The sequence below is a fragment of the Squalius cephalus genome (assembly GCF_949319135.1).
Source record: "Squalius cephalus genome assembly, chromosome: 2".
In the NCBI taxonomy this organism is placed as follows: domain Eukaryota; kingdom Metazoa; phylum Chordata; class Actinopteri; order Cypriniformes; family Leuciscidae; genus Squalius; species Squalius cephalus.
The window spans coordinates 5627543-5648061 of record NC_137123.1 but is presented as its reverse complement, the minus strand read 5'-3'; the positions used below and the strand labels follow the sequence as shown (position 1 = coordinate 5648061).

General features: G+C 39.2%; 1 protein-coding gene across 1 annotated transcript in view; it reads right to left on the bottom strand.

Moving 5' to 3' along the window:
* The window catches only part of LOC307154794 (uncharacterized protein), a 66775-nt gene that overhangs the window by 25385 nt on the left and 20871 nt on the right, over positions 1-20519 (bottom strand). The window contains exons 7-15 of the mRNA XM_079864884.1: positions 18842-18984; positions 16932-17250; positions 16017-16790; positions 9635-9787; positions 8245-8437; positions 7825-7898; positions 7457-7711; positions 7099-7353; positions 5137-5385 (exon numbers count right to left, since the gene is read on the bottom strand). Of these exons, the coding sequence (XP_079721010.1) occupies positions 5137-5385; positions 7099-7353; positions 7457-7711; positions 7825-7898; positions 8245-8437; positions 9635-9787; positions 16017-16790; positions 16932-17250; positions 18842-18984 (2415 nt within the window). The remainder of the gene's footprint in view (positions 1-5136; positions 5386-7098; positions 7354-7456; positions 7712-7824; positions 7899-8244; positions 8438-9634; positions 9788-16016; positions 16791-16931; positions 17251-18841; positions 18985-20519) is intronic.

Below are 20519 nucleotides of genomic sequence, written 5' to 3'. Positions count from 1 at the left end.
TGTTAACCCAACTAACTCAATAGGTTTCCTTTTTTAAATTACAGCATGATTATGTCAAAACATAACCAACACTATCAGATCACATTTTACTTTGATCATTTAACTGTTATAAATTAATAACAGCAGACAAACAATAGTAAAAATTAAAGTAAACATATAATGGTCAAGAGCCCAACTAAAGCAAACACCCATCACCTTAATGGTAACTTACAATTTGTGATTTTCTCCTTCAGTGATTCTGCTTGTTAACATCAGATATTTTCAATAATGCTCAATAGTCACTTAATTAATCACTTAATTATCTCATTAACACTCTTGAGTGTGGACTCATATACACTCCCAGCCCCAGGAGTGTTAATTTAACACCGCTCCATCTGAAAGCAGGTGATGGTGATTTACTACTAATCAAGGGAACCGGCTTTACTGACGAGATGCGCATAACAATATCGTGCGATATATCGCCCATCCCTACAGTATATACCTGTTTTATAACTTACAGTTTATTACTGTTAACCTACATTTTGTGGGTGTGTCTTTTTATCTTATACTGTTAACCCTTTCAACACCACAGGAAAATCCACACTACAAAGAGTAAAAAGTAACATTGAGACAGTGTTGCAGTGAGATAATTAAGAGAATATGTAAGTGATTGTTGAGCATTAGTGATGAACACCTGCTGTTAACAAGCAGAATCACTGAAGGAAAGAGGAACACACAAACAGAAAATAAAGAAACACAAGAACTACAACTGACTTCCAGCCATTACACATTATTACACTTATTATTAACCAGTATGGCTTTATTTCTGTCATACATCTACAGAAGTTGTTATTGAGATGTTTAATTGAAAATGTTTGGTTTGAAGTCACCATTATAGAGATCAGTGCTTGCTTTAGTTGGGATGCTGATGCTAGAACATTAGTGTATCTTTTGCTGCTTGAGTTATGTTTTTGTGCAAGTCACACTTGTGCACACACAGAGTTAGTGAATGATTGCGGTTATAATGATTATGATGATAAAATCATCATGTTGCCTGTTCATTCACTAAGGAATTCATTCTCACTCGTTCAGAGTTTAATTCTCAATCAAAAGTGTTACATTAGCACCACTGTGAAATCACGGCAATACATTACAATGACTCATTTTTTTAACACATCATGCATATACAAAAGAAACAGAGATATATCCCAGTTTAGCACATGCATCTCAACAATGGTGGCAATATATATATATATATATATATATATATATATATATATATATTTTTTTTTTTTTTTTTTTTTATTCATGCAGCAGTGCATGCTGGGAGTTTTATATTATCCTAGAACCCAGCATGCATTGCAACATTAAAGGTATAGCGGAGGATTTTTTACTTCCGGGTGGATCACCTATTCTATTGGTCCTCCTAATTGTCAATCATTCTGGTGAATCAATCAAAATTTTCAAAAAGTGGAGAGGGCGGGTCTTATCTAAAATTCGGAAAGATCCTCCACTATACCTTTAAACTTTTGATTGTCACCATTGTTGAGATTCATGTGCTGATTGTTGATGTCTGTGTGTGTCTGAGTCAAGCAGGAGTTAAAAATGTTTTAATGCACTCCATGATTATAATATTCTTCAGTAAACCTGGTAACAGAAATATTGATTTCATGTTGTAGATTCACGGATATATGCAAAATAATAATACCCATTAATTCAAATAATATACAAAGGAAAGATCAGAGAATCAGACAGGTCCAGGATGATTGTGATATCATCACAAAATCCCCAAAACACCTGATCAAGTTCCTCTTGACTTTTTCTTGCCATAACAAATGTGTTTTATAAACTCACTGTTAAAGCAGTCAAAGAGAGATGAATGGTAAGAAGTCAAGGTACAAGAGACCAACTAAAGCAAATACTGATCTCCATCATGGTGACAACAAACTTTATTATTAACTAAATCTCTGTTAATTCTCAACAAGAACTTTTGTACATGTATGAAAGAAATCTCTGTGGCTGGAAGTCAGTTGTAGTTTTTGTGTTTCTCTTTTTTTTCTGTTCTTGTTTCTCTGTCCTTCAGTGATTCTGCTTATCAGGTGTTCATCAGTGTCTCAATTCACTCACTTCTTTTCATTCACTCAATCAAGGGGACTATATTAGTGAACTAATGTAGGGAATAGTGAATGAGGGCATAGGGTGTGATTGTGAAAACAGCCTCTGAGTGTCGACTTTGAGCACTTTTGATTTACAGTATATTCCTGTAATCTATTTTTGATTTCTACGGTATATTACTGGTTTAATGGAAAATGGTATGATATTGTCAGAATTTGGCCTTTTTTTACAGCAAGGGTTAACCCCCTGGGGTCAACGGTATCGCCGGCGATACCAGCTTGCTTTTTTTCAGTTCAGTTCAAAAGAAATTAATTTTGCTCTGTGGACTTTGATATTACAAGCAAGTTTCATACATCAATCGATTCTGTTAAATGTGTATTATTTTTGTGTATACTCACAATAAAAACAAAGTGTTGTGCTTTTTGCCAAATAAAGAAAAATAAACGTGATGCGAGTTCTGCCTTCTCTCTGTCAGTGAAGACCATTCTGAAACGCGTCCAAAAATGAACTGTAACTCAGCGAATACTCGGTCAAACAGGCATACAGACACACAGGCATGAAGCTTGAATTCTATTCCTTTAAATGAGGTAATTTATATAAAAAACAAATATTCTCATCTTGTGAAATCTGTATTAAAAGAGAGCGATTCCAGTCGATCTCATTAGAGCTAATTCAAATGTAATGTGACTCCGCCCACGGAGAGCGCGTGCTATTCAAACGCAAATTACTGAGGCAATCCAAGCAAACCTGTGAACGCCCCCATATCAGCTCGAGAAAACACAAGTTTAATCAGACCATTGTAGCCTACGTGTTTACACCATCTGGCAGCGCTGTGAGGAATAATAATAATAATGGAAAATCTACCTCAGAGTGTGGGTATTGCAGGAGAGAGGATCCGAATATGTAGTAAGTTTTTTTTCCTTCTCAAGTTAATCGCGTTTCTGTGAATGAATGAACGGCAGCCGCAGAGATGCGCACTGTTTATCACAGCTCGCAAAAAGACAGTTTAAATTTAAATTGCGTATCTGTGTGAATGAATGATGATGTTTTAGCAAACTGTATTGCTATACTGAGTTGAGTAAAAATCGACAGAAATATGTTGAAATAAAATGTAGGCTATTTGTATAAGCAACGTATTAAACTGAAAATTAACATTTATATGCCCTAATATTTCATAAAAACAACGTTACAGTCAGGCGTTTCTGTTTGTGAATGAATGTTTCGGTTTTAGCAAACTGTATTGCTATACTGAATAAAAATCGACTGAAATATGTTGAAATAAAATTTATTTGTATAAGCAACGTATTAAACCGCAAATTAACATTTATATTTCTTATAATAAAAATGAAAGACCTATGTTACAGACATATGAAAGACAACATTTCGTTGATTAGTTTTGGATAGATTATACATTTTTACTGTAAAATATCTGCCACCTCAAATAAGCTTTTGTTATATATTTGCTCATGTTAAATATAGTGTGTTTTGTCAAAAATAAAATAATGTGAATGAATGATGATGTTTTAGCAAACTGTATTGCTATACTGAGTTGAGTAAAAATCGACAGAAATATGTTGAAATAAAATGTAGGCTATTTGTATAAGCAACGTATTAAACTGAAAATTAACATTTATATGCCCAAATATTTCATAAAAACAACGTTACAGTCAGGCGTTTCTGTTTGTGAATGAATGTTTCGGTTTTAGCAAACTGTATTGCTATACTGAATAAAAATCGACTGAAATATGTTGAAATAAAATTTATTTGTATAAGCAACGTATTAAACCGCAAATTAACATTTATATTTCTTATAATAAAAATGAAAGACCTATGTTACAGACATATGAAAGACAACATTTCGTTGATTAGTTTTGGATAGATTATACATTTTTACTGTAAAATATCTGCCACCTCAAATAAGCTTTTGTTATATATTTGCTCATGTTAAATATAGTGTGTTTTGTCAAAAATAAAGTAATCAAATAATCAATCAAATCCTTAACTTTGAAATATGTATGATAAAATGTATACTTTAGTTTTTACAAAGAAAGATTACACTTGAATTGTTGTTGTAATTGTAACCTTTTTAATAAAAAATATATATTTACAAGGTAGATGTAAACAAACTATTAAAAGGTAAATATAAGCCTTTTCTTTAAATATTTTTTTTGTGTTTTATTTGTGACAAATTTGGGGATAGGATAAATATTCCCAAACTGAAAATACAGTATGAGAATTAACTGCACAATTACTAGACATGTTTTCCTTGGATATTATAGGCCAAATTGCAAGCACAATATGTGGAAAAATAAAAAAGAATTGAGATGCTTCCAACTGTTGCTCTTGCATTCTTGTGGCTCAGTGACTCACCTGAATGAATGGCTAATTAAGTATGCAGGCCCCATTGTCTCCTAGGTGTGAACCACTAAATATGCATGATCGTTGACGCCCACTCCGCATATTGCCTTTCCAAACAGAAAGTGCTTTGCAAAATTCAAATCAATGTATTGTGTTATGTGAATGATAAGGTAGGGTGATTTTCACATCATTTTGAAGAAAAAACACTAGGTGATGACATCCATTAGACAAAAGTCTTATTGGCACATATTTAGAATGTGTTTTATGGCCTTATTTCAGAAACTTTAGTTTTTTAGTTTTTTCAATAACCATGCATAAACATTATTCTCTCAAAAACGCAGACATGTACATTCTTGTTGCTCACATATTATGGTAGCCCTGTTTGTGCTAAATAGTGTGTAATTTTTTTTTGCCATTAATATGTTTATAAGCAACTGAAAAAAGCACAAATGTCAGGGCATGTCAGAACATCTCAAGGACCCCAAAAACAGCCCAGACCCCAGAGGGTTAACAGTGTAAATGTATAATGGCAAGTGTCCCACAGGTGTCAGGGAGGGGCAGTCTTAAAAATAGTGGTTAAAACATTTGTATAAATCATAAATTCAGAAATGTATTCTTTGTAATGTGTGAAAAGTATTTTCTTTTACTTTAGAAAGAGTAATGTAAGTATATGAGCCGCTCTACCTTTAACAGTGACAGTTACAGCGTCTGATCTCTGAGATCCATGTTGATTGTGAGCCTGACAGTAGAAGCGTCCACTCTGTAGTGCACTGAAACTCTGTCCAGATCCAACAGCTGAGGTTTCATTCTCCTTAAACCAGCTGAAGTTCAGAGCAGGAGGGTTTGAGTCACTGATGCAGTTCAGAGTCACTGAATCTCCCTCCACTATTACACCAGATCCACTCATCAACACTGAGACGTTCCTGGGAGGATCTAATAACAATCACCAAATTATTTAAGACCTCTTACACATTTTTAAAATGACTAATATGAACCAAATTAATCAAAACAGAGAATTTATGGGGCGCCGTTTGTAAAGCGACTCACGCTGAAAATAACAGCAACATTTTGTCACATTTAGCTTCAAACAATGTTTAAAAAACTGGTATGAATTTTTGACGTCACTTTTTACCACATTTACAACAATATTTGTCAACTTAAATAGTATTTTAAATAGTTAAATCTAAATATTAAATGTTACACCTAAATGTTAAATGTTAAATCTAAATGCTAAATATAAATCTAAATGTTAAATCTAAATCTAAATCTAAATGTTAAATCTAAATGCTAAATATAAATATAAATCTAAATGTTAAATATAAATATTAAATCTAAATCTAAATGTTAAATCTAAATGTTAAATGTTAAATCTAAATCTAAATGTTAAATCTAAATGTTAAATCTAAATGTTAAATCTAAATGTTAAATCTAAATCTAAATGTTAAATCTAAATGTTAAATCTAAATGTTGAATTTAAATCTAAATGTTAAATATAAATGTTGAATCTAAATGTTTCGGGTGAAACTAAATATTTAACTAATATGCAAATTCAAAATGCCGGTAACAGGAAGTGCCAAAATAAAAGCTCGAGGTGGTCAGTGTGTGTTTATAGCATGGTTTATAGTGTCAAATAACGAATAAAAAACATCTCATCCGAGGAAATGGACTCTTGGACATGGATTATCGTGATAATAACTACCTAAAATAATAAACACGTTTGGAGAAACTTTGTTTGAAGAGTAGGCTAGTGTCACTTTTATGAAAAGTGCGGGACTTATGACCTGTAGCCATAATAGCCAGCCACTAGGGGGCTCACTTTGACTGAATGTCATGTCATTACTCTCATCACGAAACTCTACAGTTTCTCCAAACGTGTTTATTATTTTAGGTAGTTATTATCGTTATATTATAGTTATTATTATGAGATGGTTTTTATTCGTTATTTGACACTATAAACCATGCTATAAACACACACTGACCACCTCAAGCTTTTATTTTGGCACTTCCTGTTACCGGCATTTTGAATTTGCATATTAGTTAAATATTTAGTTTCACCCGAAACATTTATATTCAACATTTAGATTTAGATTTAGATTTAGATTTAACATTTAGATTTAGATTTAACATTTAGATTTAACATTTAGATTTAACATTTAGATTTAGATTTAACATTTAGATTTAGATTTAATATTTATATTTAACATTTAGATTTATATTTAACATTTAACATTTAGATTTAACATTTAGATTTAACATTTAGATTTAGATTTAATATTTAGATTTAACATTTAGATTTAACATTTAGATTTAACATTTAGATTTAGATTTAATATTTAGATTTAACATTTAGATTTAGATTTAGATTTAACATTTAGATTTAACATTTAGATTTAGATTTAGCATTTAGATTTAATATTTAACATTTAGGTGTAACATTTAATATTTAGATTTAACTATTTAAAATATCTCTAAGTTGACAAATATTGTTGTAAATGTGGTAAAAAGTGACCGTCAAAAATTCATACCAGTTTTTTAAACATTGTTTGAAGCTAAATGTGACAAAATGTTGCTGTTATTTTCAGCGTGAGCCTCTTTACAAACGGCGCCCCATAAGAATTAGCATCTTATGTTTTATAATAAACTCACACATGACATTTAAAGTCACAGCATCAGAGTATTTCTCCCCATGTTCATTGATGGACTTGCACTTGTATTCTCCACTGTCACCAGAGCTGATCTTTGAGATGCTGAAGATTATTCCAGATCCTACAAACGTTCCTCCTTTAATCCAGCTGATTTCTGCAGGAGGGTTTGAGTCACTGATGCAGTTCAGAGTCACTGAATCTCCCTCCACTATTACACCAGATCCACTCATCAACACTGAGACGCTCCTGGGTGGATCTAAAACAGAGAAACATTGATATCATTAACAATCATATTAAATTTGAAATTACAGATGTTTAGAGGATTTAATGTCACAGACACTGAACCATCATTAACTCACACATGACATTTAACATCACGGCATTAGAGTATTTCTCTCCATGTTCATTGATGGACTTGCACTTGTATTCTCCACTGTCATCAGAGCTGATCTTTGAGATGCTGAAGATTCTTCCAGATCCTACAATCGTTCCTCCTTTAAACCAGCTGATTTCTGCAGGAGGGTTTGAGTCACTGATGCAGTTCAGAGTCACTGAATCTCCCTCCACTATTACACCAGATCCACTCATCAACACTGAGACGTTCCTGGGAGGGTCTAATAACAATCACCAAATTATTTAAGACCTCTGACACATTTTTAAAATGACTAATATGAACCAAATTAATCCAAACAGAGAATTAGCATCTTATGTTTTATAATAAACTCACACATGACATTTAAAGTCACAGCATCAGAGTATTTCTCTCCATGTTCATTGATGGACTTGCACTTGTATTCTCCACTGTGACCAGAGCTGATCTTTGAGATGCTGAAGATTATTCCAGATCCTACAATCGTTCCTCCTTTAATCCAGCTGATTTCTGCAGGAGGGTTTGAGTCACTGATGCAGTTCAGAGTCACTGAATCTCCCTCCACTATTACACCAGATGGACTGATAGATGCTGAGACGCTCCTGGGAGGATCTAAAACAGAGAAACATTGATATCATTAACAATCATATTAAACTTGAAATTACAGATGTTTAGAGGATTTAATGTCACAGACACTGAACAATCATTAACTCACACATGACATTTAACATCACGGCATTAGAGTATTTCTCTCCATGTTCATTGATGGACTTGCACTTGTATTCTCCACTGTCATCAGAGCTGATCTTTGAGATGTTGAAGATTCTTCCAGATCCTACAAACGTTCCTCCTTTAAACCAGCTGATTTCTGCAGGAGGGTTTGAGTCACTGATGCAGTTCAGAGTCACTGAATCTCCCTCCACTATTACACCAGATGAACTGATGAACACTGAGACGCTCCTGGGAGGATCTAATAACAATCACCAAATTATTTAAGACCTCTGACACATTTTTAAAATGACTAATATGAACCAAATTAATCCAAACAGAGAATTAACATCTAATGTTTTATAATAAACTCACACATGACATTTAAAGTCACAGTATCAGAGTATTTCTCTCCATGTTCATTGATGGACTTGCACTTGTATTCTCCACTGTCATCAGAGCTGATCTTTGAGATGTTGTAGATTCCTCCAGATGCTACAATCATTCCTCCTTTAAACCAGCTGATTTCTGCAGGAGGGTTTGAGTCACTGATGCAGTTCAGAGTCACTGAATCTCCCTCCACTATTACACCAGATCCACTCATCAACACCGAGACGCTCCTGGGAGGATCTAAAACAGAGAAACATTGATATCATTAACAATCATATTAAACTTGAAATTACAGATGTTTAGAGGATTTAATGTCACAGACACTGAACCATCATTAACTCACACATGACATTTAACATCACAGCATTAGAGTATTTCTCTCCATGTTCATTGATGGACTTGCACTTGTATTCTCCACTGTCATCAGAGCTGATCTTTGAGATGCTGAAGATTCTTCCAGATCCTACAATCGTTCCTCCTTTAATCCAGCTGATTTCTGCAGGAGGGTTTGAGTCACTGATGCAGTTCAGAGTCACTGAATCTCCCTCCACTATTACACCAGATCCACTCATCAACACCGAGACGCTCCTGGGAGGATCTAAAACAGAGAAACATTGATGTCATTAACAATCATATTAAATTTGAAATTACAGATGTTTAGAGGATTTAATGTCACAGACACTGAACCATCATTAACTCACACATGACATTTAACATCACGGCATTAGAGTATTTCTCTCCATGTTCATTGATGGACTTGCACTTGTATTCTCCACTGTCAACAGAGCTGATCTTTGAGATGCTGAAGATTCTTCCAGATCCTACAAATGTTCCTCCTTTAATCCAGCTGATTTCTGCAGGAGGGTTTGAGTCACTGCTGCAGTTCAGAGTCACTGAATCTCCCTCCTCTATTACACCAGATGGACTGATGAACACTGAGACGCTCCTGGGAGGGTCTAATAACAATCACCAAATTATTTAAGACCTCTGACACATTTTTAAAATGACTAATATGAACCAAATTAATCTAAACAGAGAATTAGCATCTTATGTTTTATAATAAACTCACACATGACATTTAAAGTCACAGCATCAGAGTATTTCTCTCCATGTTCATTGATGGATTTGCACTTGTATTCTCCACTGTCATCAGAGCTGATCTTTGAGATGCTGAAGATTCCTCCAGATCCTACAAACGTTCCTCCTTTAATCCAGCTGATTTCTGCAGGAGGGTTTGAGTCACTGATGCAGTTCAGAGTCACTGAATCTCCCTCCACTATTACACCAGATGGACTGATGGATGCTGAGACGCTCCTGGGAGGATCTAAAACAGAGAAACATTGATATCATTAACAATCATATTAAACTTGAGGTAACACTTTATTTTGATAGTCCGTTTGTTGAGACTTTACTAGTTATTAGTAGCCATTCAGTAGCTTGTCAACAGTGCATCAGTTGACATTCAACAACACTGTTTCAACAGACAAGTAACATACGTTCAACTGACTGCCTATAGACTATAAGGTACAATTCAAGTGTTAATCTACAGATTTTACGAAAAGTGCCTGTTGACTGTCAATATTATTTTGCAACAGGTTATTAACCAATTGTCGACTAACTTTCAATTGTCAACTAACTTTCTGTAGATTGAGTACCAACAACTCAAGATCAATCTGTCAGTTAAATGTCAACAGTCATGTCAGCATATGAAGTATATGATACTGTATATCCTACTCAAGGGGTCTCATGTTGCATCAAATTAATGATTATTTTAGCTGATTTAAAACTGTTTTTAAAAAATTGTTAACCATTTGTAGATAATCTGTTAATAGTCAACTAAAGATTAGATCTGTTGCTTGTCAACAAATAAATTTATGATCAGTTGACTATTAATAGACATTATCCACTAAATGTTAGTAGATATCTTTTAGGACTATCTAATTAAAGTGAAAAACAGTTGATATCAGTAGAAAGTCTATAACCTATCAACAGATTGAAAACATAACGTTACTTTTTTTGTACGTTTGGATAGATGCTGAAACGTATGATACAGACATGTCTGCAACGTAGAATTATTACGAATTCACAGCTACAAAAGGTTTACGAATCATAAAGATATCTGTATCATTTCCCTTATACTGTTTTATACATAAATGTAAGTTCCCTTAACCCTACTCCCAAACCTAAATATAAATTACTCATTTTATACAGAATATAAAAAGAATAAAACACTTTATGGACAGAGATGTGTAGGGAAATGCCAGTTTTATTAATAGCATTAAAATATATTTTGAGCCACTAACATTAATCCTACTCCTGCCCCTAAACCTACCCATAACCCTTTCTTAAAACTATGCAGGCTAAAATTATGAAGAAAAACAACAGATGTGTAACGTTAATCATAATCATTTATTGCGAAAATGTAAATCAGTACCAAAAGTCGCTCAAATGACGATGTGTTGCAGTCCTCTCTGGCAGTATATAATAGTTTTGTATAAGGGACAGAGCAGAATTTAAGTTATTAATCCATGAAAATGTTAACCCAGCTTCCCTCTGCGAGAAGACGGCGCGCGCGCACGCGCTTCTGCATTTCAATGTTGTTTCAACTGAAACACGGCATGCTGCAATCTGTGACGAAGCAGGCGAGAGCCAATGAGCGTTTGATATCACTGCCGTAAAACATGTCGTAACGCTTCTTGACGGCGCAATTTTTGAATTTAAATTCATCATGAGCGCGGGATTTGACATTTACGGTCGCTGCTGAGAATGGAGATGGAGATCGCTGGATGTGGATGAAGGGCTGAATTTGGATCTGTTTCTTGCTTGCGTATGGATTATAAAGATTCGGATTACATCTAACGTTACGTTAGCTAATAAAAATTATGTATTTTGTTAATTTATATTGTGTTTTGGTGTATTATGGTTCTATAGGAGAAAACGCCTTTTGTGTCTCACCGTAACGTTAAATAAACTAAATGTTACAAAATGGTTAAACGATTAAAGAAGGTATTGTTAAGGGTTTAACTAGTCTTGTCTGTTAATCCTCCGAAGCGAGTTTGCAGCAGGAACAGAGATTATTTCTTAAATGAGTAACTGTTATAACGTTAAACTGCATTTAATAAATGTGATTTTCTGTAAAACTTACTGTCATGAAAGGCTAAATGTATTCATTAATAATTATTGTTATTTGTTGTTTATAACTTTTGATCTTGGCCTTGGGCATTTGAAATGTGTAGACTATTGAGTTTTCTCATTTGGAATGCTCAATATAATTATTTTCACATAATCAGATGGTTCAGATGTGATCGTGATATCCTAGTAAATAATGGGTTGTATTATTATTATTTTTTTAATAAAAGTGATTTTCTTTTCTCTGATGTGCTGGCCATAGTGTTTGTTCTAACGTTACCTACTTCAGTCAGGTTATGTATGCAATCTGTTGATAGGTTATAGACTTTCTACTGATATAAACTGTCTTTCACTTTAATTAGATAGTCCTAAAAGATATCTACTAACACTTAGTGGATAATGTCTATTAATAGTCAACTGATCATAAACAATTTATTAATCTGTTGATAGGTTATAGACTTTCTACTGCTATAAACTGTTTTTCACTTTAATTAGATAGTCCTAAAAGATATCTACTAACACTTAGTGGATAATGTCTATTAATAGTCAACTGATCATAAACAATTTATTTGTTGACAAGCAACAGATCTAATCTTTAGTTGACTATCAACAGATTATCTACAAATGGTTAACAATTTTTTAAAAGCAGTTTTAAATCAGCTAAAATAATCATTAATTTGATGCAACATGAGACCCCTTGAGTAGGATATACAGTATCATATACTTCATATGCTGACATGACTGTTGACATTTAACTGACAGATTGATCTTGAGTTGTTGGTACTCAATCTACAGAAAGTTAGTCGACAATTGGTTAATAACCTGTTGCAAAATAACATTGACAGTCAACAGGCACTTTTTTTGTAAAATCTGTAGATTAACACTTGAATTGTACCTTATAGTCTATAGGCAGTCAGTTGAACGTATGTTACTTGTCTGTTGAAACAGTGTTGTTGAATGTCAACTGATGCACTGTTGACAAGCTACTGAATGGCTACTAATAACTAGTATAGTCTCAACAAATGGACTATCAAAATAAAGTGTTACCAAACTTGAAATTACAGATGTTTAGAGGATTTAATGTCACAGACACTGAACCATCATTAACTCACACATGACATTTAACATCACGGCATTAGAGTATTTCTCTCCATGTTCATTGATGGACTTGCACTTGTATTCTCCACTGTCATCAGAGCTGATCTTTGAGATGTTGAAGATTCTTCCAGATCCTACAAACGTTCCTCCTTTAAACCAGCTGATTTCTGCAGGAGGGTTTGAGTCACTGGTGCAGTTCAGAGTCACTGAATCTCCCTCCTCTATTACACCAGATGGACTGATGAACACTGAGACGCTCCTGGGAGGATCTAATAACAATCACCAAATTATTTAAGACCTCTGACACATTTTTAAAATGACTAATATGAACCAAATTAATCCAAACAGAGAATTAACATCTAATGTTTTATAATAAACTCACACATGACATTTAAAGTCACAGCATCAGAGTATTTCTCTCCATGTTCATTGATGGACTTGCACTTGTATTCTCCACTGTCATCAGAGCTGATCTTTGAGATGTTGTAGATTCCTCCAGATGCTACAATCATTCCTCCTTTAAACCAGCTGATTTCTGCAGGAGGGTTTGAGTCACTGATGCAGTTCAGAGTCACTGAATCTCCCTCCACTATTACACCAGATCCACTCATCAACACTGAGACGCTCCTGGGTGGATCTAAAACAGAGAAACACTGATATCATTAACAATCATATTAAATTTGAAATTACAGATGTTTGGAGGATTTAATGTCACAGACACTGAACCATCATTAACTCACACATGACATTTAACATCATGGCATTAGAGTATTTCTCTCCATGTTCATTGATGGACTTGCACTTGTATTCTCCACTGTCATCAGAGCTGATCTTTGAGATGCTGAAGATTCTTCCAGATCCTACAAATGTTCCTCCTTTAAACCAGCTGATTTCTGCAGGAGGGTTTGAGTCACTGCTGCAGTTCAGAGTCACTGAATCTCCCTCCTCTATTACACCAGATCCACTCATCAACACTGAGACGTTCCTGGGAGGGTCTAATAACAATCACCAAATTATTTAAGACCTCTGACACATTTTTAAAATGACTAATATGAACGTCCCGGGTTACGTATGTAACCCTAGTTCCCCGAAGGGACGGACGCTGCGTGTAATCGCAGTGGGAACGCCTCCAGCGTAGTGCGTCTGAAGCATGAATGAAATCAGTCCAATGGCGAGACGGAACGTAGTAGGCAGGTGACGTCATCGACCAGGAAACTATAAAGCACCCCTGAATCACAAGCGAGACAGCTTCTGATGTTACTGAAGCAAGCGATCCAAGGGGATGCCGGGAGCATGGCAGGACAAGCAGCGTCCGTCCCTTCGGGGAACTAGGGTTACATACGTAACCCGGGACGTTCCCCTTCAGGGACTACTAGGGGTGTGACGAGACGCTTACTCCACGAGACGAGACGAGACACGAGATTGGGTTCACGAGAACGAGACAAGACGAGATTTTTAAACAATTTTTAAGAAATCCTCAATGATAAAATATATGAATGGGAAATAGTCTTTTATTCAACTGAAAATCACAAAATGCAAAACAATTTAGGTGCATTTTGAAATCAACTTGTAATGAATGTTATTTTACTTCTATTTTAAAGAATTCTATGCAGTAAAGGACATGCAAACACTGCTAAATGTTTTGCTATAAACTCTACCGTCTGGCTTCTCCCCTGTACGATTTCACATGAGAAATCTAACTCCTTTCCACAAATCGAACATAAAAAAATAAAACAGTATAAATAAAATAAATATTAATAACTGAAATAACACTTTAAATGCAAACAGTAAGTGTGTATCCATAATCAAAGTAGGCTACTGCTCTCTCAAAACTACAAGTTCAAACAGAAACAATTTTTTTTTCTTCAAGCATGAAAAAGAGATAAATTAACTACACAGAACAGCCTAAGATAATGGTCATGTTCTTTTTCAAGAATATAAGCATGTCAACGATTTCTGGCAGCAGTTGAGACCTTTGGGCAGTACTAGGGCTGCACGATATGAGGAAAAGCTGCGATGTGCGATCATTGTTTAATATTGCGATGTCGATATGACTTGTGATATGTGAATGTTATTTATACTGTTCTCATGTCTCAGTGCTTTAATAGGTTCTTTGCGCGATAGGTCAAATGTTTATTTTAGCGCGATTTTGGCACGATCCGTTTCGTGGAGATTCGTGAAGGACAACGGGCGTCGGGACGCAAGATTCGATCGTTTCATTTCGTGTGTCATAGTGGGCGACGACAAGCTACGCGTCTGCAATGCTTCAGGACATCACGACAGAAAAACTAGCATGTTTAACTTTAACGGTCCTCCACGACGGGTTGAGAGTGAGTGAGAGTGCGAGCAACAGTGTGCGTGTGTTTGCGCGCACGTGTAACGGAGGCCAGCTAGTAGTTGCTGTGCGAGTAAACCTCACTCCTCTGATCTCAATAGGCGCTCTAGCGACAGACGCTAGAGGCTGCAGTCTTTAGCCTCCTTGTTAGAGCGCCCGACTCTCATGCCGGAGACCCGGGTTCGAGACCCGCACGGAGCGGGGTGTGAAGGACCCGGGTGAGAGGGGTTACATTGGTGCCGTGACCCGGATGGGAGTGAGGTTTAGGGGGGTGAGTGTAACGGAGGCCAGCTAGTAGTTGCTGTGCGAGTAAACCTCACTCCTCTGATCTCAATAGGCGCTCTAGCGACAGACGCTAGAGGCTGCAGTCTTTAGCCTCCTTGTTAGAGCGCCCGACTCTCATGCCGGAGACCCGGGTTCGAGACCCCCACGGAGAGGGGTGTGAAGGACCCGGGTGAGAGGGGTTACACGCGCATGAGTGAGTGAGTGAGCGAGGGACAGTGTGTGTGTGTGTGTGTGTGTGCATGGAGTGTGTGTGTGATTGGCCCGGCACACAAATGATTTAAAAGTGGCAGGGGCATCTTCAATAATTTCACCCTCATGCTCCATCACGCTGACATCACAACAACTCACGAGACAAATTTTCACCTCGACAAGAAATCTCGACGCGTTTTAATCTCGCAAGATCTCGTCATACGAGATCTCGTCACACCCCTAGGGACTACCGCTGCGTGTAATCGCAGTGGGAACGCAATACCCACGTCCCCATGCGAGCAAGTCTCCGTCGTGTGTAATCAAGGCGCACAGGCTGACGAAAGAACTTGCGCCCCAGGAGTGGAGCTAAAATCGAGACAATAAAATCTGACGAATGTGTGCGGTAAGGACTAGCCTGCCGCATCACAAACATCCTGAAGAGAAACTCCTGAAAGGAGAGCTTTAGAAGCAGCCATACTCCGGGTGGAGTGAGCCCGTACAGCCAAAGGTGAAGGCTGACTGGCCGACTCGTAAGCAAGTGAGATGGCCTCGACCACCCACTTGCTCATCCTTTGCTTAGATGCCGGGCACCCCTTGTTGGGCAGCCCAAAACAAACAAACAGCTGTTCAGACTTCCTCCACAGAGCAGCTCTGTGGACATAAGCATCTAGAGCCCGCACTGGGCAGAGCAAATTAAGTTTCTCCTGGTCCGACGTCAGAAACGGAGGAGGACAAAAAGCCTGCAATATGACAGTTCTAACTACAGAAGTTGGAACCTTTGGAACATAACCTGGCCTAGGATAGAGAAAGGCCTTAGCCATGCCAGGTGAGAATTCCAGGCACGAGGGAGCAACCGAGAGTGCTTGAATGTCTCCAATCCTTTTGAGAGACGAAATAGCAAGCAGAAAAATTGTTTTGAGAGTAAGGAACTTCTCGGAAACCTCTTCAAGGGGCTCGAAAGGAGCTAGGGAGAGACCCTCTAGGACGATGGCCAAGTCCCATGATGGCACCCTCGTGCATACTGCTGGCCTCAGCCTCAAAGTGCCACGAAGGAAGCGAGATATAAGTGGGTGTCTCCCAAGAGAAACTCCACGCGAAGGAGCGTGGTAAGCAGCCAGGGCTGCCACGTACACCTTCAGTGTGGAGTGGGATAACCCCGTGGAGAGACGGTCCTGCAGGAACTCCAGCACTGTACCAACCGGGCAGTTAACTGGGTCCTGTTGGCGCTCTCCACACCAAGAGGTGAAAAGTTTCCACCTCGCAGCATATAACTTCCTCGTAGCGGGAGCTCTGGATTGGAGAATGGTCTCAACGACCTCAGTCGAGAGACCGGATTCTATGAGCTGAGCCCCCTCAGAGGCCAAGCCCATAGTCTCCATAGCTCTGGGCGGGGGTGAAGGATCGACCCACTCGCCTGAGAGAGTAGGTCCCTCCTGATCGGAATCTCCAGGGGAGAGCCGTCGAGGAGGAACACTAGGTCCGCAAACCATACTCGGGCCGGCCAGAACGGGGCTATTAGCAGAAGACTGAGCCCGTCCCGGCGAATCCTCTCCAGAACTCCCGGGAGCAGAGCGATCGGGGGAAATGCGTACAGACGTGACCTCGGCCACGGCTGTACCATAGCGTCCAACCCCAATGGGGCTGGATGGCTGAGAGAGAACCACAGTGGACAGTGTGATGTCTCTCGGGAAGCAAAAAGGCACGATCTAAATGTTCCCATAGGAGCTCCACCACCTCGGGGTGAAGTCTCCATTCCCCGGGCCTTGGCCCCTGCCTCGACAGGATGTCTGCCCCCTGATTTAAATACCCCGGGAGATAAATAGCTCTCAGCAAAAGAATTTTCCCTTGGGACCATAGAAGGATCTGACGTGCCAGTTTGTAAAGCGGGCGAGAACGCAGACCCCCCTGATGGTTGATATAAGAGACCACCGATGTGTTGTCTGTTCGGACAAGAACATGGTGGCCCCTTAGGTCTGGGAGGAAGTGTTTCAGAGCCAGAAACACTGCCAACATCTCTAGAAAATGTATGTGCCATAGACGATGATGGTCCTGCCACAGACCCTGAGCTGGGCGACCACTCATGATCGCCCCCCAACCCGTGAGAGAGGCATCCGTCGTTAGCATTACGCAACGACAAGGAGCTCCCAACACAGGACCTTGGGACAGAAACCAAGGATCTTTCCACATGATCAGGGCGCGATGACACCGTCGCGAACTCATGATCGTGCGGAACCGATTTCCCCCCGGGGAGAATCTCTTGGTTCTGAGCCACCACTGTAGCGGTCTCATGTGCACGAGGCCAAAAGGTATCACGTTGGACGCAGCTGCCATGAGACCTAACAGTTTCTGGAACTGTTTCACAGTGAATGACTGGCCTAGCTTGACCTGATCTACTGCGGCGAGAATCGAAGCAATACGCGCAGGTGACAATTGTGCCTGCATCGTCGTCGAATCTCACACTACACCGAGAAAAGTGGTTCTCTGTAATGGAGAAAGCACACTCTTTTTGGCGTTGAGCCAATCTCTTGATGTGAGCAAGAACGACATCTCGATGCCGAACTGCCTGTTGTTCCGATTGAGCGAGAATTAACCAATCGTCGATATAATTCAGAATGCGGATGCCCTGCAGCCTTAGAGGGGCTATAGCTGCATCCATACACTTCGTGAACATTCGGGGTGACAATGCTAGGCCGAACGGAAGAACCCGATATTGGTACGCTTCGCCCCCGAAAGCGAACCTCAGGAACTTCCTGTGTTGAGGAAGAATAGACACATGGAAGTAGGCGTCCTACAGATCTATCGTGACGAACCAGTCCTCGGACCTGATTTGTGACACGATCTGTTTGAGAATGAGCATCTTGAACTTGAGCTTCCCTACAGTGCGATTTAAAAGACGCAGATCTAAAATCGGACGCAACCCCCCGTCTTTCTTTGGAACAATGAAGTACCGGCTGTAATAACCTGACTCCCTGATGGGAGGAGGAACCCGTTCTATAACTCCTTTTTGCAGAAGAGTCATAACCTCCTGTTCCATCACCAGAGCCTGCTCGGGGCCCACCACAGTGGAAAGGACCCCTCTGAACCGAGGCGGACGAGACCTGAACTGTATAGCGTAACCTCTTTCGATTGTATGCAGGACCCACTGAGACATATTGGGAAGATTTTTCCACTCCACTAGAAAATCTACTAGGGTGCCAGCCTCTCGAGGCTGACCTCTGGAATATGTCAAGCTGCAGACACAGTGCCCTGTAACGGCGCACCGGCAGGGAACAACTGGTCTAACTGCTCTAGACTCCTCCTCAGAGGGAGCGAGCGCCCCTCGGGAAACGCTCGCTGGGGCCATCTACGCCCCGGCTTGAAGGCGGGGTTGGCAGACCGGCCCCCTAAGGGCACCGAGTGGAGACGGGCACCGTATAATGAGGTGGAAACCGTCTTCCCCACGGTGGGGTGTATTTTGAACAGCAGGCACAGTGCCCTGAAGCGGCGCACCGGCAGGGAACAACTGGCCTGACTACTCTAGAGCCCTCCTCGGAGGGAGCGAGCAACTCTCGGGTAAAAACTCTCTGGGACCTTCTGTGCCCCGGCATGAAGGCGGGGTTGGCAGAACGACCCCCCTGAGGGCACCGAGGGGAGACAGGCACCATATAATAAGGTGGAAACCATCTTCCCCAAGGAGGGGTGTACCCTCAGAAGCCCTACACTACTAGTGTCAGGGCTCCTTGGCCTACTTAGAGATAATAACAGTCCTCAGATCCGTTTTATCATAAGTACTGATATTAGAAAGGGCACGAAGCACTCGGCGCGTGCCCTTACCATAAGCATGGATTTTAGAAACTGCATAGTATTTTATGCAGTTAAAAGGCCAGAAAGATATTTCATTTAATTTCTCAAAATTAAATAAAACCATAAACATAGATTTTAGAAAGGGCACGAAGCACTCGGCGTGTGCCCTCGCCATAAACATGGGTTTTAGAAAGTGCATAGTATTTTATATACCTTTTTTTAATTTCTCAAATTTAAATACAGCCAGTAACAAAGTATTTCATAGTCTGAATAACAGGCCGAATATTCATATTTGAATACAGAAAGAATCATAGCTTGAAAACACACATTTTAGTTGTGATAATAGGAATAAGAGAGAAAGGGAAACTCCTTAAGCTCAGTTTCCTCCACATTATAAATAAATTGCGGATCTACGCGTTGCCTCGACAACGCGAGATCCAAGCCGTTGATTCTTTATGCTGCCATCTACACGCTGCCTCAGCCAGCGCGAGATCTGCTTTAAGACTCAACAGTTTGTTTTCTAAAACTTCATTATTGTGTGTGTGTTTTTCTACACATTGAAGTGGCGAGTCTATTTCAATAACTACAACATTCAGCTCCTCAGAACTGGATAATTGCAGTACCGATGCCTCATTCGGGGTGGAAGTAACCGCAAAGCGTGCTTCCGCCCCGAGACACTGGACCTGGCAGGTGAAGGCAGAGAAAAGGCGAAGCCCATCTCTAAAACCCCTCTGCCAGATCCATTTGCGAACCTCGTGACTCGAGCCGCCGCTCTGCCTCGACAGAAGCGGAACGCGAGCCGCGAGGAACGCGAGCCGAGTCGCCCTCCTCAAAGAACGACCGGAGGGAGCACAGCGTTCTCACAACAATGCTTATTCAGTCCCCTCGAGGGCTGATTGAGCGTGCTGCGCTCCCAAACGAACAGCACACAATATGTGTATCCCCACCCGTGATTTGTAGATAGGTAGGGATGAACACCCTATTGAAATGCTGTTCGCTCGCCATTACAAAGTTTTTTTTTTTTATATATATATGGGTGAAAACTCCTGCCTAGCAAATTCTAAGACAGACAAAAAAACACCAGGGACATAGATTCACACAGAGCGCTGCTGAAGTAACAGAAGCTGTCTCGCTT